Raw genomic sequence first — 12,971 nt, 5'->3', positions numbered from 1 at the left:
CTCTGCTTAGATAGCTTGGAAAAGAGTCTCATGAGGTGGAACTATTTAATTTACCCATCCCAATTCTTGGGAAACCATGAGAAACCTACTTACTGATAATATGTCAGGTGGAATTTAGCATGGGGGTTATAATATACGTGAGGATTAGTTGAATTTTTGGTAGGCTATATTAACAATTTCTTATGTATTCCTTGAAAAGAGTTAATTTCAGCACGTATTACACCAAGACATCACACTGCATTGCAACTTCTATCTAAAAGTGTTCATCAGTTTAGAAACTATAATCCGGTTATTTGGTTAGAAGGTCTGAGTATTTCCATCATTTTGTAATGAATACATCCAATTACAGAGGAGACGCTGTACGTAACATTTTTCTGAATCAAATTCATTGAAGCTTAGGTCAGCAGAGGGTAATGATGTGCAGGGACAATATATTCATAGATGGAAGTGGGAGGTTTTTGACGTCCCCCTGTGGTGCACCAGGTAACCAACTGAAGAAAGGTGTCCATGGGCTGAAAATGTGAGCTAGGGGTTGTGTGACTTTAATGGAGAATTTCAGGGGGCACACGTGAAAAATCCTGCCTAGCTTGACATTGATAAGGAGCTTCTGTTTTGAGGGGAAAGTTGGTAAGTCTCCTAGAGAGAACATTTTTACTTGGCTAATGGAGCAAGAAAACAATATACTTTATTTTTGCTTTGATAAGTTAGATTTCTTATTTCATTAACACTTTTTTTTTAAGTCAGAACCCAGGATACAAAATTCTGGGACAGATGCTGCCTGTGTCTGGGCTTTCTCAGGTAGGGGCTTGGAAAGCAATTTTGCGCACTCAAAATTTCCTTTGCTTTCTTCCATCTGGAAGAACAGAGTTTCTGTTTCTTTCCCACTCCCACAAAACTAATGGAGAGGTTAGGCCTTCGGAGACGTGGGTCTCCGAAGAACCATGGGAGTTGAGGTTATCCACATGTGGACTCTACGTGTGTAGTGTCTCCTACAAGAACTTGTTCTTCAATGGTATTTATGTAGGGTGCTGCTCCGCTAATGTGCTGGGGCTCACATTCCGTCCCTTGTACAAAACCCCCCACAACATTTACTTTGTCTTAATCAGGACAGAGATCAGGATTGGGCCCTTAGCATTTTCATGCTTGTATAGTTGTTCTGTGAGTAGAACATCCATTAGAGTCAGTGGGGAAATATGCATGCATGAAGATGGCAATAGATGGTTAATATTAGCACAGCCCATTACATAACATTTACGTACTTCCCAGAGAATTTCATAAAACTACCATCCAAATGACAATATGGAAGTGTTTGCATGTTTGTCTGATTTCATTAATTCTTTACAGGAAGGTTTATTTAAAGAGATAATACCACATCTGATAGACCCCAAATACGAACGCTGTCCTCCCTCAAAAGGTCAGCTTGACTTTTAAAATCCATCCTTAATCAGGAAAAAATAAGTAATTCTCCAAAATAAGGTCTGAAATCATTTTAAAATTAACATTTTTTTAAATACATGACCCAAACAAAACCCATCCAATAACCTGAATTTGTAATATGTATTGCTTTTGTATTTAGTGAGCGTGAAGTGCAGTCAAATCTCAGTTTCCTACTTGGATTGTCTTTAGGTCATTCTGTCTAAAACTTATAGTTTTTACTCTGTTCCATTGCTTGTTTTGGAGGCTATTGTTTCTAATTAGGAAAAAAAAGTGTGTTCCTCCCCCTTCCCCCCTCCTCCCAATTTTGGAGAGTTATATTTTGGCCCTTTCCATCTTCAGAGTGTTGCTTTGCATTTGATCACAGAAATGATTTACCACAAATCAACTCTTTGTACTATGTTTGAGTTTTATTTTGGCATATATCTAACATTGTTTAACTGCATCTCTGAATTGAGCAATTTTCTGGCTTGGTTCAAGGCATTCATGTTTTCTGACTTACTTCTCTTTCAAACAGTAAGTTACGAGTTTAGTTCATTAACAAGCATTTCTTTTGTAATTTAATTCTGAAAACATTCTTATTCACTGTTTTCTTAAATACTTTCTTCCCCAGCAATTTGTAGAAATAGTTGTGGTGATGGATTTTGTTCCCGTCCTAATATGTGCACTTGCTCCAGTGGACAAATATCACCTACCTGTGGATCAAAATCTAGTAAGGACTTACACTATTTGCATTGCTTTTAGAGATCTCTCTTAAATTAATCTATAATAAGCATCCATTTTTCAAAAATACTTCAATGTATAGAACAAATACCTTATAAAATACATAGTCATCACTATATACAGATATGTAATTTATACTTACTGCTTTAGTTCTATCAATAGGCATTGCTCTGAGTGATATGACAAAAAGTGGGCATATTTAAACACACACAGATACCTTGAGTACATGCACATCTTGTAATACAATTTTTTCTAATTCTGAATTTTTGCATGAAAAGTTGGTTGCAAAATCCCTCTAGATGTTTAGGAGTTGCAAGTTGTGCCATATATTATTGGAGAAGTTATTTTCCCTAGATTTTGTTTTTAATGTCTCTTGACAATTTGTCACACAAATGTAGGCATATATACAAATTCTTTAAATGGCTATGTGTACGTGTTTTTGAATGACACTGCTGTGAGCCACTTTTGGAAACCCATTATAATATTAAAATTAATCTGTATATATGTGTTCCATTGTAGTACAACAGTGCAGTATCAGATGTATGAATGGTGGTACTTGTGCAGATGACCAATGCCAGTGCCAGAAGGGGTACATTGGAACTTACTGTGGACAACGTAAGTAACTTCTCTGTTTCATGCTTAAATTTGACAAGCAGGGACCAATCCAACAGTCCTGGCTTATGTGTGTAGCTTGGAGTTTATAGGAGAGCAAAATAATCCAATTCTATACATAAGGTTACATATGCAGAGATATTGTGCCATGTCTGAGGATGTAATACAGAAGTCCCTTGCTACATGGACGAGGTTGAACTGCATCTACACTCCTGTCATGAGTCCTTTGCACCTCCCACAGAAAGATGTCAAAAATTACATTAATTTGGAAAACAATAAAATGATTAAAGAGAGATTAGAAGAACTGAATTTGGCCAACTGATTACTAATTAGCAGAGAATCTGATAACAGGTTACAAGTATTTGAGAGGTGAGACTGTTAATAAAAGAGGAGAATTGTATAAGAGGTCTGTGGGTATGCAAGTAGAGGTAAACCAATGAAGTAAAAAGAAAAAGTAGTTTGAATAGCAGGAAAAAAATCTATGATGGAGACATAAGTGGAAGAGCATCCTAAAGAAATAGTGACAGCCCCATTGTAAGCCTGGGCAAAGCTCTGGAGAACATTCTGTGGGCAGCCTTGCATGTGTCATGTGATATGTTGGATGAATTTTCACATTTTTGATGATGATTTTGGGGTACTTTTCCCATGAGAATTAGATAGTTCTAAAGGATAGTTGGTGGCAAAAAGTGCTTTTTTTATTGCTTTAAAACCTAGGGCTTAAACCCTAGAGAGTCTTACTCAGGCCAGTCAATGGGAGTAAGCTTGGATCCTTAAGCACTGATCCTACAAAGAGCTGTGCATGGGCAGACCTCTGGGATTGCACAGAGCACACTGGAGGATCAGTGCTTTAGTTAGGGCTTGAGGATTTGGCTTCTAGACATAGGATTGAAAGTCATGTTTAAATTATAACATGAATATATTTAATTTAAACCATCATTGTGTTTTGAGATTTTAAAAAACCTTCTTGTTCCACAAAATATTGTAATTCATCCACTACGTGCTATAACAGCAACATAGAAGTTGCTTCATTTAATACATGGGACTGACATCTTGAGTGAAAAGTAATTCAGTTTAGGCCTTGATAAGAAATACAAGCTTTATCACGCTTCTAGATAATAGTACATTTTTATGTGTTTCCCTTTGTGATGTAGTGGTCAGTCAAAGTGTACTATATGTGCATTTTTTCCAATTTAAAAGATTTAACAAAGAGTTGTTTTGGCACAGGGTAGTCAAGTGCTTTTATAACCTGTCCTAAGCTGTGGGGACCTGAGTTGGAAGACTGCCTAGAAACTTTAAGACCAAAATCTCTCTTTGCTGTTGCTCGGGCATGTTGTAAAGACAGTGGAACTGTCCTGTAGTTGCAATCTGTTCTTTCAGAGCACGTGATATTTCTGCGCAAAGCTGTACAGCCTTGGAAATAAGTGAGCCCTGATTTAAGCAGAATTGCTTTAAGACACTAAAATTAATAATCTTTTCAGTATAACAGGTGAACTCTCTCTTTCACAGTCATATTCTGTTTATAAATGCTTGCTTTCCTAGAGGCCCAGTGAAAATTCTTGAGGGCTTAAAAAGGAAAGGTTGCTCTGAGGGAATTGCTGTATACCAGCAATATCCCTCATTTTGCTAGGAAGTTCATACTTCATTGTTTCAAGAATATATATGACATTGATTGGATTCAGATGGATTTATAGGACACTCATTGTTTGATTGACACAAATTTGTACATGGTGTGCATGTGCAAATTGTAACCCATCAGTAAATTTACTACTGGAGAAGGCACATGATATTTCTACTGCATTCCATTCTAGTGATCTACACCAAAAGTAGATCGCTTTAATTTCTGACCAGGACACCTTAGGTGACTCACTAGTGGAGGCTACCTGGAGATATGATGAATCAATGGATCTCCCAGGTGTCCTAGCCATGCCCACTTCTGGCCAGCACTACCTACTTTTGGGGTTGCACTGTCTGTCTGCATACTTGCTGGTAAAGTCGGAGTTTCTGATACCTTTGCCATTATAAGCACCACATCCTAGCAAACTTGCTGATGTTGGGACCCCACAGGCCTGGGATAACCGACGTATCCCAGGATGAAATATAATTATTATAGCTTTAGTTTTTGGGAAACTAGTTTATTTTTTTCCAGAAAAATCATTTTTTTTAAATATATGAAGACTGAATGAATATATAGAGGTTATGCAATTAGCTTAATTGGGAAGGATTCCCTTTTTAACTTTATATTGGTGTCTAACAAATGGTACACCATGATTCTGTGGTGCAGTAAAACTGCTTTGGTCCAGCCACTTGAGGCCTCGGCTTATGTAAGGGGATCCTGTAGTGCTGTGGAACTGCAGTAGCGGTTTGTACTCCACCTCTTTGCCTCCCCTCAGTTGCCTGTACAGGAGTGTTGCTGGGGAAATGGGATGGCTCAGGAAGACACTTGTGCTCTAGCAATCCCGGACTGCCAGAAGGGCTCCTGGGAACCATTAGCAACCAGTGGAATTTACAACAGCTTTCAGGCTGCTTTAAGTCTTGCCTGAGAATAAACTTTATTTGTCAGCCTCAGAAGTGGGGAAACCCAAAGTCGACTTTAAGCCACCTTTGCCCACATACCTCCCATGCTGCCCAGGAGTTGAACTAAAGACAGAGTTCCAAGCATTAAAATATGGTTCTACTCTAAAACCAAAATATGTAAAAGTGGCATCTTTTCATTGAAAAAATGAGATTCTTTTCAAGTTGTCTACTAATTTTATGGCAGAAATAAATTCTTACTACTATTTGTGCCTGTTAGTGCTGCACAGCCAGGCCCATTATTTAGCAAAGCACTTAAGCCTGTGCTTAATTTTAAGTAGCTATTTAATTCCATCCCCATTCAGCAGAGCTTTTTAGCATGTGCTTAAAATTAAGCACATTTTAACAGGTGCAAACAAAGGTGGAATTTGGCCTGCAAAATCTTTATTACTAGGGACGACATGTAAGAAGAAAAGAACCCAACATGGATTTCAGGTCCAGATTGAGTTTGTAGGGCAGTTAGAAAATCATTTTTACTTGTAAATTGAAAGAACTTTAACATTAGAGCTCATCAGAAACCAATAAAAAAGATCAAAAATAATTTTGTTTTCATTGAAATTTGATTTTCATCAAAGATTTCCTACCATCTCTAATAAACATGGACCCCCCATATGCTATTTTTACAATGGCACTTTTCAGATTTGATCAATATTTTAAAGAATTTTACTTTTTAAAAAAACTTGCGAAACTAATCCTAATTATAAATTCTTGTTTGGGATTAATGGGTAAACCCAATTTGATCTTTGTATAGCTAATAGTTTTTGAGTTCTGAATGAACAAAACATCTCCCTTAGCTTTATAGTAAGTATGAAAAGTTTTAGTCTAAAGTTTTTGAGCAGATTTGACTGAAAACTGTCTTTGAGCCTTGACTATCTGCTGTTCTGTACTAATGCCAATGAGGTATATTTATTTGTTAATTTATTTTAAATAGATTACAAAGATATACTATTAATATTACATCAGAATTTCAACTTTTTTCAAACACAGCTGTCTGTGAAAATGGTTGCCAGAATGGAGGACGTTGTATTGGACCCAATCGCTGTGCATGTGTGTATGGATTTACTGGCCCTCAGTGCGAAAGAGGTAAGAAAAATAAGGAGAGAAAGGAATAAACAAATTTGAAAGCAAGTTTATAATAAGCCTTTTGTTCAAAATATTTTTCTTTCCTTTGTGACTGTAGCATATCTGGTTGGCAAGCGGAAAATTACAATGCTTTTGTTGTGATTGAGAAAAAGCTGTGTTCTTATAGATTTCTCATTATCTTTTATCTAAATTCAATAGACAGTGGGCCAAACCCTACTGTCAGTTACCCTGAGTGCGCTGGGTCAGATCTGTTGATTGAACTGGAACCATAGAATTGTTACTGAGCAGAATTTGGCCCAGTTTTCCATACAGTAATTGTTTAAAGGAAATATATAGAGCTATTTATGCTGATGTGAGAGTGCCTTAAAGAAACATTTAAAATAAGAAAAAATGGATAAATTATAATAACTGTCTAAGGCCATGATTCTAGAAAGCATATCTATCCAGGAAAGCACATCTTTAGGTGCTTTTCTGAATTAGGACCTAATTTAGTAATTTTATCATTTTACTATTATTACTGAAGAAGCCATCAGCTTATTTATTACAAGGATAGAAACGTCAGTCCTAGCCATGTCACTCGCAACAATGCTGGAAGTATTTAGTACTAAACATAAACAAAATTGTTTTTGGTTGAATTTGAACTATAATTGTCATGTTAATCTTGAAAGACAATAGTTCCATATATAAAAATTTAGAATAACGGGAATCAGGCGATCAGTTAACAGGTTTACAATATATTTCCCTCTCAAAATGTGTTATACTTCAGTTTACGTTGCAGATGACAGCTAGGAGTATTCTCTTTATTTTTAAACCACAAGGCCTTCAAATGAACAATGTCAAATATCCCTGCCAAATACTTCTGATCTGTCAGGCAAACAAAAAGAACACTAATACTAAATTGAGCTAAAAGTGAAATGTCACTCAACATACTTTCTAATTTAAAATGTTCTTGAAGACTGCTTTTCAAAATAATCACTAGAATTGTACGTCCTTTAATGTTATCCTGTCAGCATTAATTTAAGTTGATGCTGGTTTGCTTGGCAAAAATAATGTTCTTTGTCTTTCTCTGGCCCAGTTTATTTTCAGTGTGTTTGCAAATAACTTTTCTCATCAAAAAGCATAATGAAGAAGAGAGCAACAGAGATGTGAAAAGCTAATGGCTAGAATGCATTATCCTACCCCCTCATTAAAATACTCAATAGGATTGCCCTTTATAAAGTAGTGGCATTGTGCCTCAAGAATCTTTGATCATCCTATGTTGTTTTAAACACCTAAATTTAGGAGTTTGATCTCCTGTAGAGGCAAGTACTTAGTTCCATTTGCGCAAGGGAGATGTACGTGCATTGATGGGGAAAATAGACTTCTTAACTTTGAGGTTCATACTGGGTTAAATTCAGACCTAGTATAAGGAGGAACAGCTTCCAGGGAATTATTTGTTTCAGCTTCAGTATATATATAGTGTTCAAATGTGATTAGAAAACACAGTATTTTACCACTTTTATATATCTTACACTTATTTGACACACACTGCATGTGTAACTTACATGCTAAATGGGTAGAAGTGTAGCAGGAAAAGAAACTGACACAAGGGGAGTAATATAGAGCAAGCCCTGATTCCTGCTATTCCTGACTTGTTTTATATACCCACTGAAAGGCAAATTACTAGAGGTTACAATACTTTGCCACAAGCAGCAGAGTGACATAAGTGATGAATTTGGCTCTTTGTGTCTAACTGCCTGTTGCTGTCAATCTGAATATCAGATTTTAAGAGTTACCACTATTAGATTAGTGTTTGGTATTATAATACATTACTTATCCAGTAAATCCCATGGGGACTATGAACTCCAGACCTAATTCTGGTATATTTTTGCTTTAGACTAATTAATGTGGAAAGTAATATGAAGCAGCAGTCTGTTGGGAATTATATTGATATATGTACAAATATGTGGAAATCCTCTTCATTGGGTAAAATGTGTGCACTTCATTTATATTGGATTTTCAAAGGAGCCTAAGGGAGCTGAGCATCTCAGCTTTAGTTCAGAGTGGAGAAAACTCATATACAAATTTAATGGTTCAGGTTATACCCAAGGGACATGAAGCTGTTATCTGAATAATAAAACATTGTTTTTGTTGCATTGGGGGGGAGGGGTGCTTGTGTGTGAATGTTGTTGTTTGGTTTCTCTTGAATGTAATAGCCTTGATTCTGATCTTTCTTATGCTGGTTTCAGTAGAATGCCAATGCCTTCAAAGGAATTACTCCTGATTCTCACCAGTGTGAGATCAGACTAAGACGTTCTGAGGACCAGATTCTGCTATCCTTACTCGGAAAATAGTCCCATTGACTTCCGTGGGATCCTTCATGGAGTAAATGGGCCAAAATCTGGCTGTGAAGATGGTTTTGGATTTTTTTTGTATAGATTCTATGAGAGGAAGATGCTCCAGCTTATGTATTTACAGTTTTTGTTGAGTTTTAGATGTCAGTCCCAGAATCTGCTTTCTGACAATTCATTAGAAACTTTAGATTCAGATTTTCAAAGCCACCTGCGGGATTTGGATGGATAAAATTTAGACATCCAAATCTTTTAGGTGGCTTTCAAAGTCTTAGCCTGAGTGTACAGGAACAGAGAGTGACATGCCAGATAGGGATGACAATATCACCTGAGGTTTAGCCTGCAGTATATAACTGACCAGCAAGAAAATTAGCTTAATTAAAAATTTCAACCATAGTAATTGTGTCCAAATTCTGCATTCTGTTACACTGCTGAAAGTACAAAGCAACTCCATTTAAATCAATGGAAGGAACTCTGAGCAGAATTTTGCAACATTGTTATATATTCTGGAAGTCATGAAGACTTTCTTCTAGCCTGATGCTGAAAGCAGAACCAGTATCATACTATTACACACTTTCCTTTGCTCATTTAATATCAACAAAGGTCTGACTGTGTGATCCTAATCTGACATTAATTGCTCAGTCTAAATGCATGCTTTCTGAGTAATATAATATCCTTATGTGAACAGGCAATATACCTTATAGGTGTGGTGGCATATTTTTGATCTGTGGTTTAAAGCAATCCTGGTAGATGTTTCTGAAATAATTAAAGATGGAAAAAACAATTGTGTATCGGTCTCAAGGTTTATTTTAAACAATGTATGTCTATGGATTAATGTACTTTATATTAGTAAAATTAAACTGGGGGTGGGGGAAGAAACACTTCCTGAGGAAAGGGGAGAGAACAATGTTTTCAGGCACAACTTTAAAAATACTTGGAAGATATTTAGAATTTGTAAGTCTTCTCATTATGGGTGAAATTCATCAAACCGTGCCCAGAGCCTGGGTACAGTAGGGATTGGTGGGAGTGGACAGAATCCAACCCCCAACTCAGTGAGCAGATTGCATGGCAGAAGTGCAACCACTGTGTGGCCAATATTCTAGCCTATGGGCTAGGATAGCAGTTCATTCTCCTAGTGCCCCCTTGTATGGATGTTTCTGACCATGTTGTATACAGATGCCATGGGCACATAGCTCACCCTCCACGCTCACCTTCAGGCTGATAAATCTGGCATTGGCAATGAGCCCACCTCTGTAGCATGCAAGAGGCATCTAGCTCTCCCTGTTGGTCTGCTCAGTCTGAGCCACTGTTATTTAGAGGGTATTGGAGAACTTAAGTGGTACGTGAGGACCGTCTGGAAAAGGTGAATTTCAGCCTGTGTTAATGGTAGATATGCTTGCTGTCTTTCAAAAAGGTTTTCCATGAAATATGAATATTGAATCATCTATTCCTGTAAAATAAATAAATAAGGATGAAGTCATGAGCAACAGTATTGCTCATTAAAAATAGTATCCCCAACATATATTTTGGTCATTTTAAAATTATGGGAAACATTAATCTCATGTGGTTTCTGTAAGCTAGCATACACAGAACTCTGTAAAATATAATGCGTGTCTGTTCTTTTCAATGGCAATTTGCAATTTACATTTTTTCCTTTAGTAATAAAATAAGATTGCTTTACAACATGATGAAAAAGGCCTGATTCTTATGTACAGTGGTGGTAGTAGGCACCTTAATAATAGTTCACAGTAAAACAAACAAAACAAAACTCTGTAGTTTGCTTCTGAAACAAGCTTTTTAGCAACAGTCCTTAATTTTTAAACTAAAATGTTATAGTTAAAGTTTAGATGAACTTCCCTTGTAAATCACATTAGAGTTTTAAAAGACTTTGTCTTGTTTACTTTTTACATTACTGTATTTTCAAATGCATAGTTTTTATTGTTCTGTAAATTAAGGTCTTTTAAATTAGGTATTTTCCCCCTAATATATAACACATGTAGCTTTCCTTCAGATTGGCCTCCCAGACTCAGTTATATGATAAAACGTGACTGCTTGTTCAGCTATCTGGGCTCCTAGCAGACTAATTTCCGGGCTGGAGACAGGAGGCTAAGCAGTAACTAATGACTGGCATGATTACAGTATTTAACTTGAGACTAGCTGCTGGGATAACAAGAAAGCAGAACCTGTTTTGGAGAGCCTGCCTTATTTTCTTCTGATATATACAATGACCTTTTGTACTTACTATCAAAAGCTGTTCTTGTGGTCAACTCCTCCTCTTTGGTTTGTAGACACATTATGTTCAATCTGTTGGAAAGTTAAGGCACTTGATTTTGTCTGTTGCTTAAAATTGAATGAGTTATGAAAAGGTTATATACTGAAATAAATATTCTGCCCCCAGTCTCGTGTGTGTGTGTGTGTGTGTATGTATGTGTAAAATAATCCCCCCCCATTCAAAGCCCCAATCCTTATTGTATGCACACAAGTGGTTTTTACTCATGTCAATAGCCCCACTTACTTCTGTGAGACTACTTGAGAAAGGATTACTTGTATGAGTAAAGGTTTCTAGGGCCAGGCCCTTCATTCAAAGGAAGCTTGCATCCTTGTATTTCTGCATGCAGTGCTGTCTTTTAAAATTAATTATCTGGGAGGTATACAGGCCCAAATCGAAACTCGGAGAGTCTGAGGGAAAGAAGAGATGCTGGTTCCACTGTGGGCTACAGGGAGAAGGAAAGTGCGCTGGCCCCCTACCAGAGCACTGAAGAAAGAGAATCCTCAGGCTATGGTGCTGTTATGGAGGCTCACTGTGTGTGGACATGGTGGTGCTGGAAGGGATTGGGGAGTGGGAGTCAGTGGAATAGGATAGAAGTAAATGCCTCTTGATTCTTATGTGGTAGGTCGGACTGAAGTCTTCTATGAAAGCTCCTGCTTGTCCTACAAAAGGTATATCAAAGAGAGGGTCACACACCAGTATTCCTGATGTCTTTTATGGTAGCAACAGCATGGGAAAGAGAAGCAGTTCAACAGTGTCAGTGGATGTGGTGAAAAGTCCTTTTGGAACCGTTTGGAGGTCTTGGACTTTGGACTTGTTTAGTGCCTCAGAGATCAACAATTCTGGAGAGCCTGCAGCCACACAGATGGCAAAAGGTTAATTTTCAAGATACTTGTGTTAAATGCTAGTCAGCAATGCTATTGTACTACAGCTCAAGAAGGATATGTACTTTATAAAGTCATTTGCTTTATCTAAGTTGCCCACCATTGATCTGTCTCGCACGCATATGGCATCTGCAGAGCAACATTCTAGAGATGCAGTTGTAAGTCCATAAGCCATTTCAAGGTCTCCTCTGTGGTGCTGGGGATAACATCCATTTCACCTTTGAATCCATATTTGCAGCACTGCATTATGATGTGTTTGACGGCGTGGGTGTTCTCACCGCAGTCGCACAAAGGGGAGTCTTTGATTTTCCACATGTGCGTGAACTAGCTGGGTCTTCCATGGTTTGTTTGGATGCAGTTCAGCGTGTTCCAGAGTCTGCATGGCAGGTTGAAACCAGGAGGGCAGCTGGATGGGTCAGTAATAATATGCTTGTTTGGAATGGTGGATGAGTTTCAGGTACTTTGCCATTGCCTGGCCGGATCCAGAGACATGAAGTGGTCGTATGTGGTCCATAGAGATTTTAGCAGTTTCAGGAATTGTTGGGATATGTTGTCCATAACCTGCCAGATGGAAAGCTCAGGTAGTCTTTGGCATGTTTAAGTTCTCATGCTGTGCCTATATCTTGACAGATAGCTGGAGTTTTGATGCTTGCTAATACAGAAAGCCACAGAAGTGGTGCTGATTTTATAGTTTCTGTGAAGATTCACATGGTCTAATTCAAATACCTGTCCACAAGTTGGGTATGGCAGCTTCTTGTCCACACCAGTGCACAGTACTGTGCAACTGAGTACACCAGTAAAGGCTGATGTTTGTAGTAGTGGGGCAGTTGATCCCCAGCTTGTTCCTGCTAACTTTTGGATAATGTTGATGCAAGTCTTCACTTTGGAGGCTACTTTTCTTGAGGTGGTCAGTGTGCAGTCAAGAATGACACTGAGATATGTTGACTTTGGGCATACTGCACAGTTTCACTACAAAACGTAACAATTAGAGTGTTTGTGCAATTCTGTTGTCAAGGTGGAAAGAAGAGACTAATGATTTGCTTGAATTTGGTCTCAACTTCCATT

At 37.7% G+C, this 12,971-nt stretch overlaps 1 protein-coding gene across 2 annotated transcripts in view; it reads left to right on the top strand.

Annotated features, from left to right (window-relative positions):
- Nucleotides 1-12,971, top strand: part of FBN2 (fibrillin 2) — a 254,961-nt gene that overhangs the window by 3,880 nt on the left and 238,110 nt on the right. For both annotated transcript variants that reach the window (XM_048851711.2, XM_048851710.2), the window contains exons 3-5: nucleotides 2,048-2,146; nucleotides 2,677-2,772; nucleotides 6,328-6,423. In XM_048851711.2, coding sequence (XP_048707668.2) covers nucleotides 2,048-2,146; nucleotides 2,677-2,772; nucleotides 6,328-6,423 — 291 coding nt within the window. The remainder of the gene's footprint in view (nucleotides 1-2,047; nucleotides 2,147-2,676; nucleotides 2,773-6,327; nucleotides 6,424-12,971) is intronic.

This window comes from Caretta caretta, chromosome 5, assembly GCF_965140235.1.
Source record: "Caretta caretta isolate rCarCar2 chromosome 5, rCarCar1.hap1, whole genome shotgun sequence".
NCBI classification, from domain to species: domain Eukaryota; kingdom Metazoa; phylum Chordata; order Testudines; family Cheloniidae; genus Caretta; species Caretta caretta.
The sequence above is the reverse complement of the archived record's forward strand: the minus strand, read 5'-3'. Positions and strand labels throughout refer to the sequence as shown.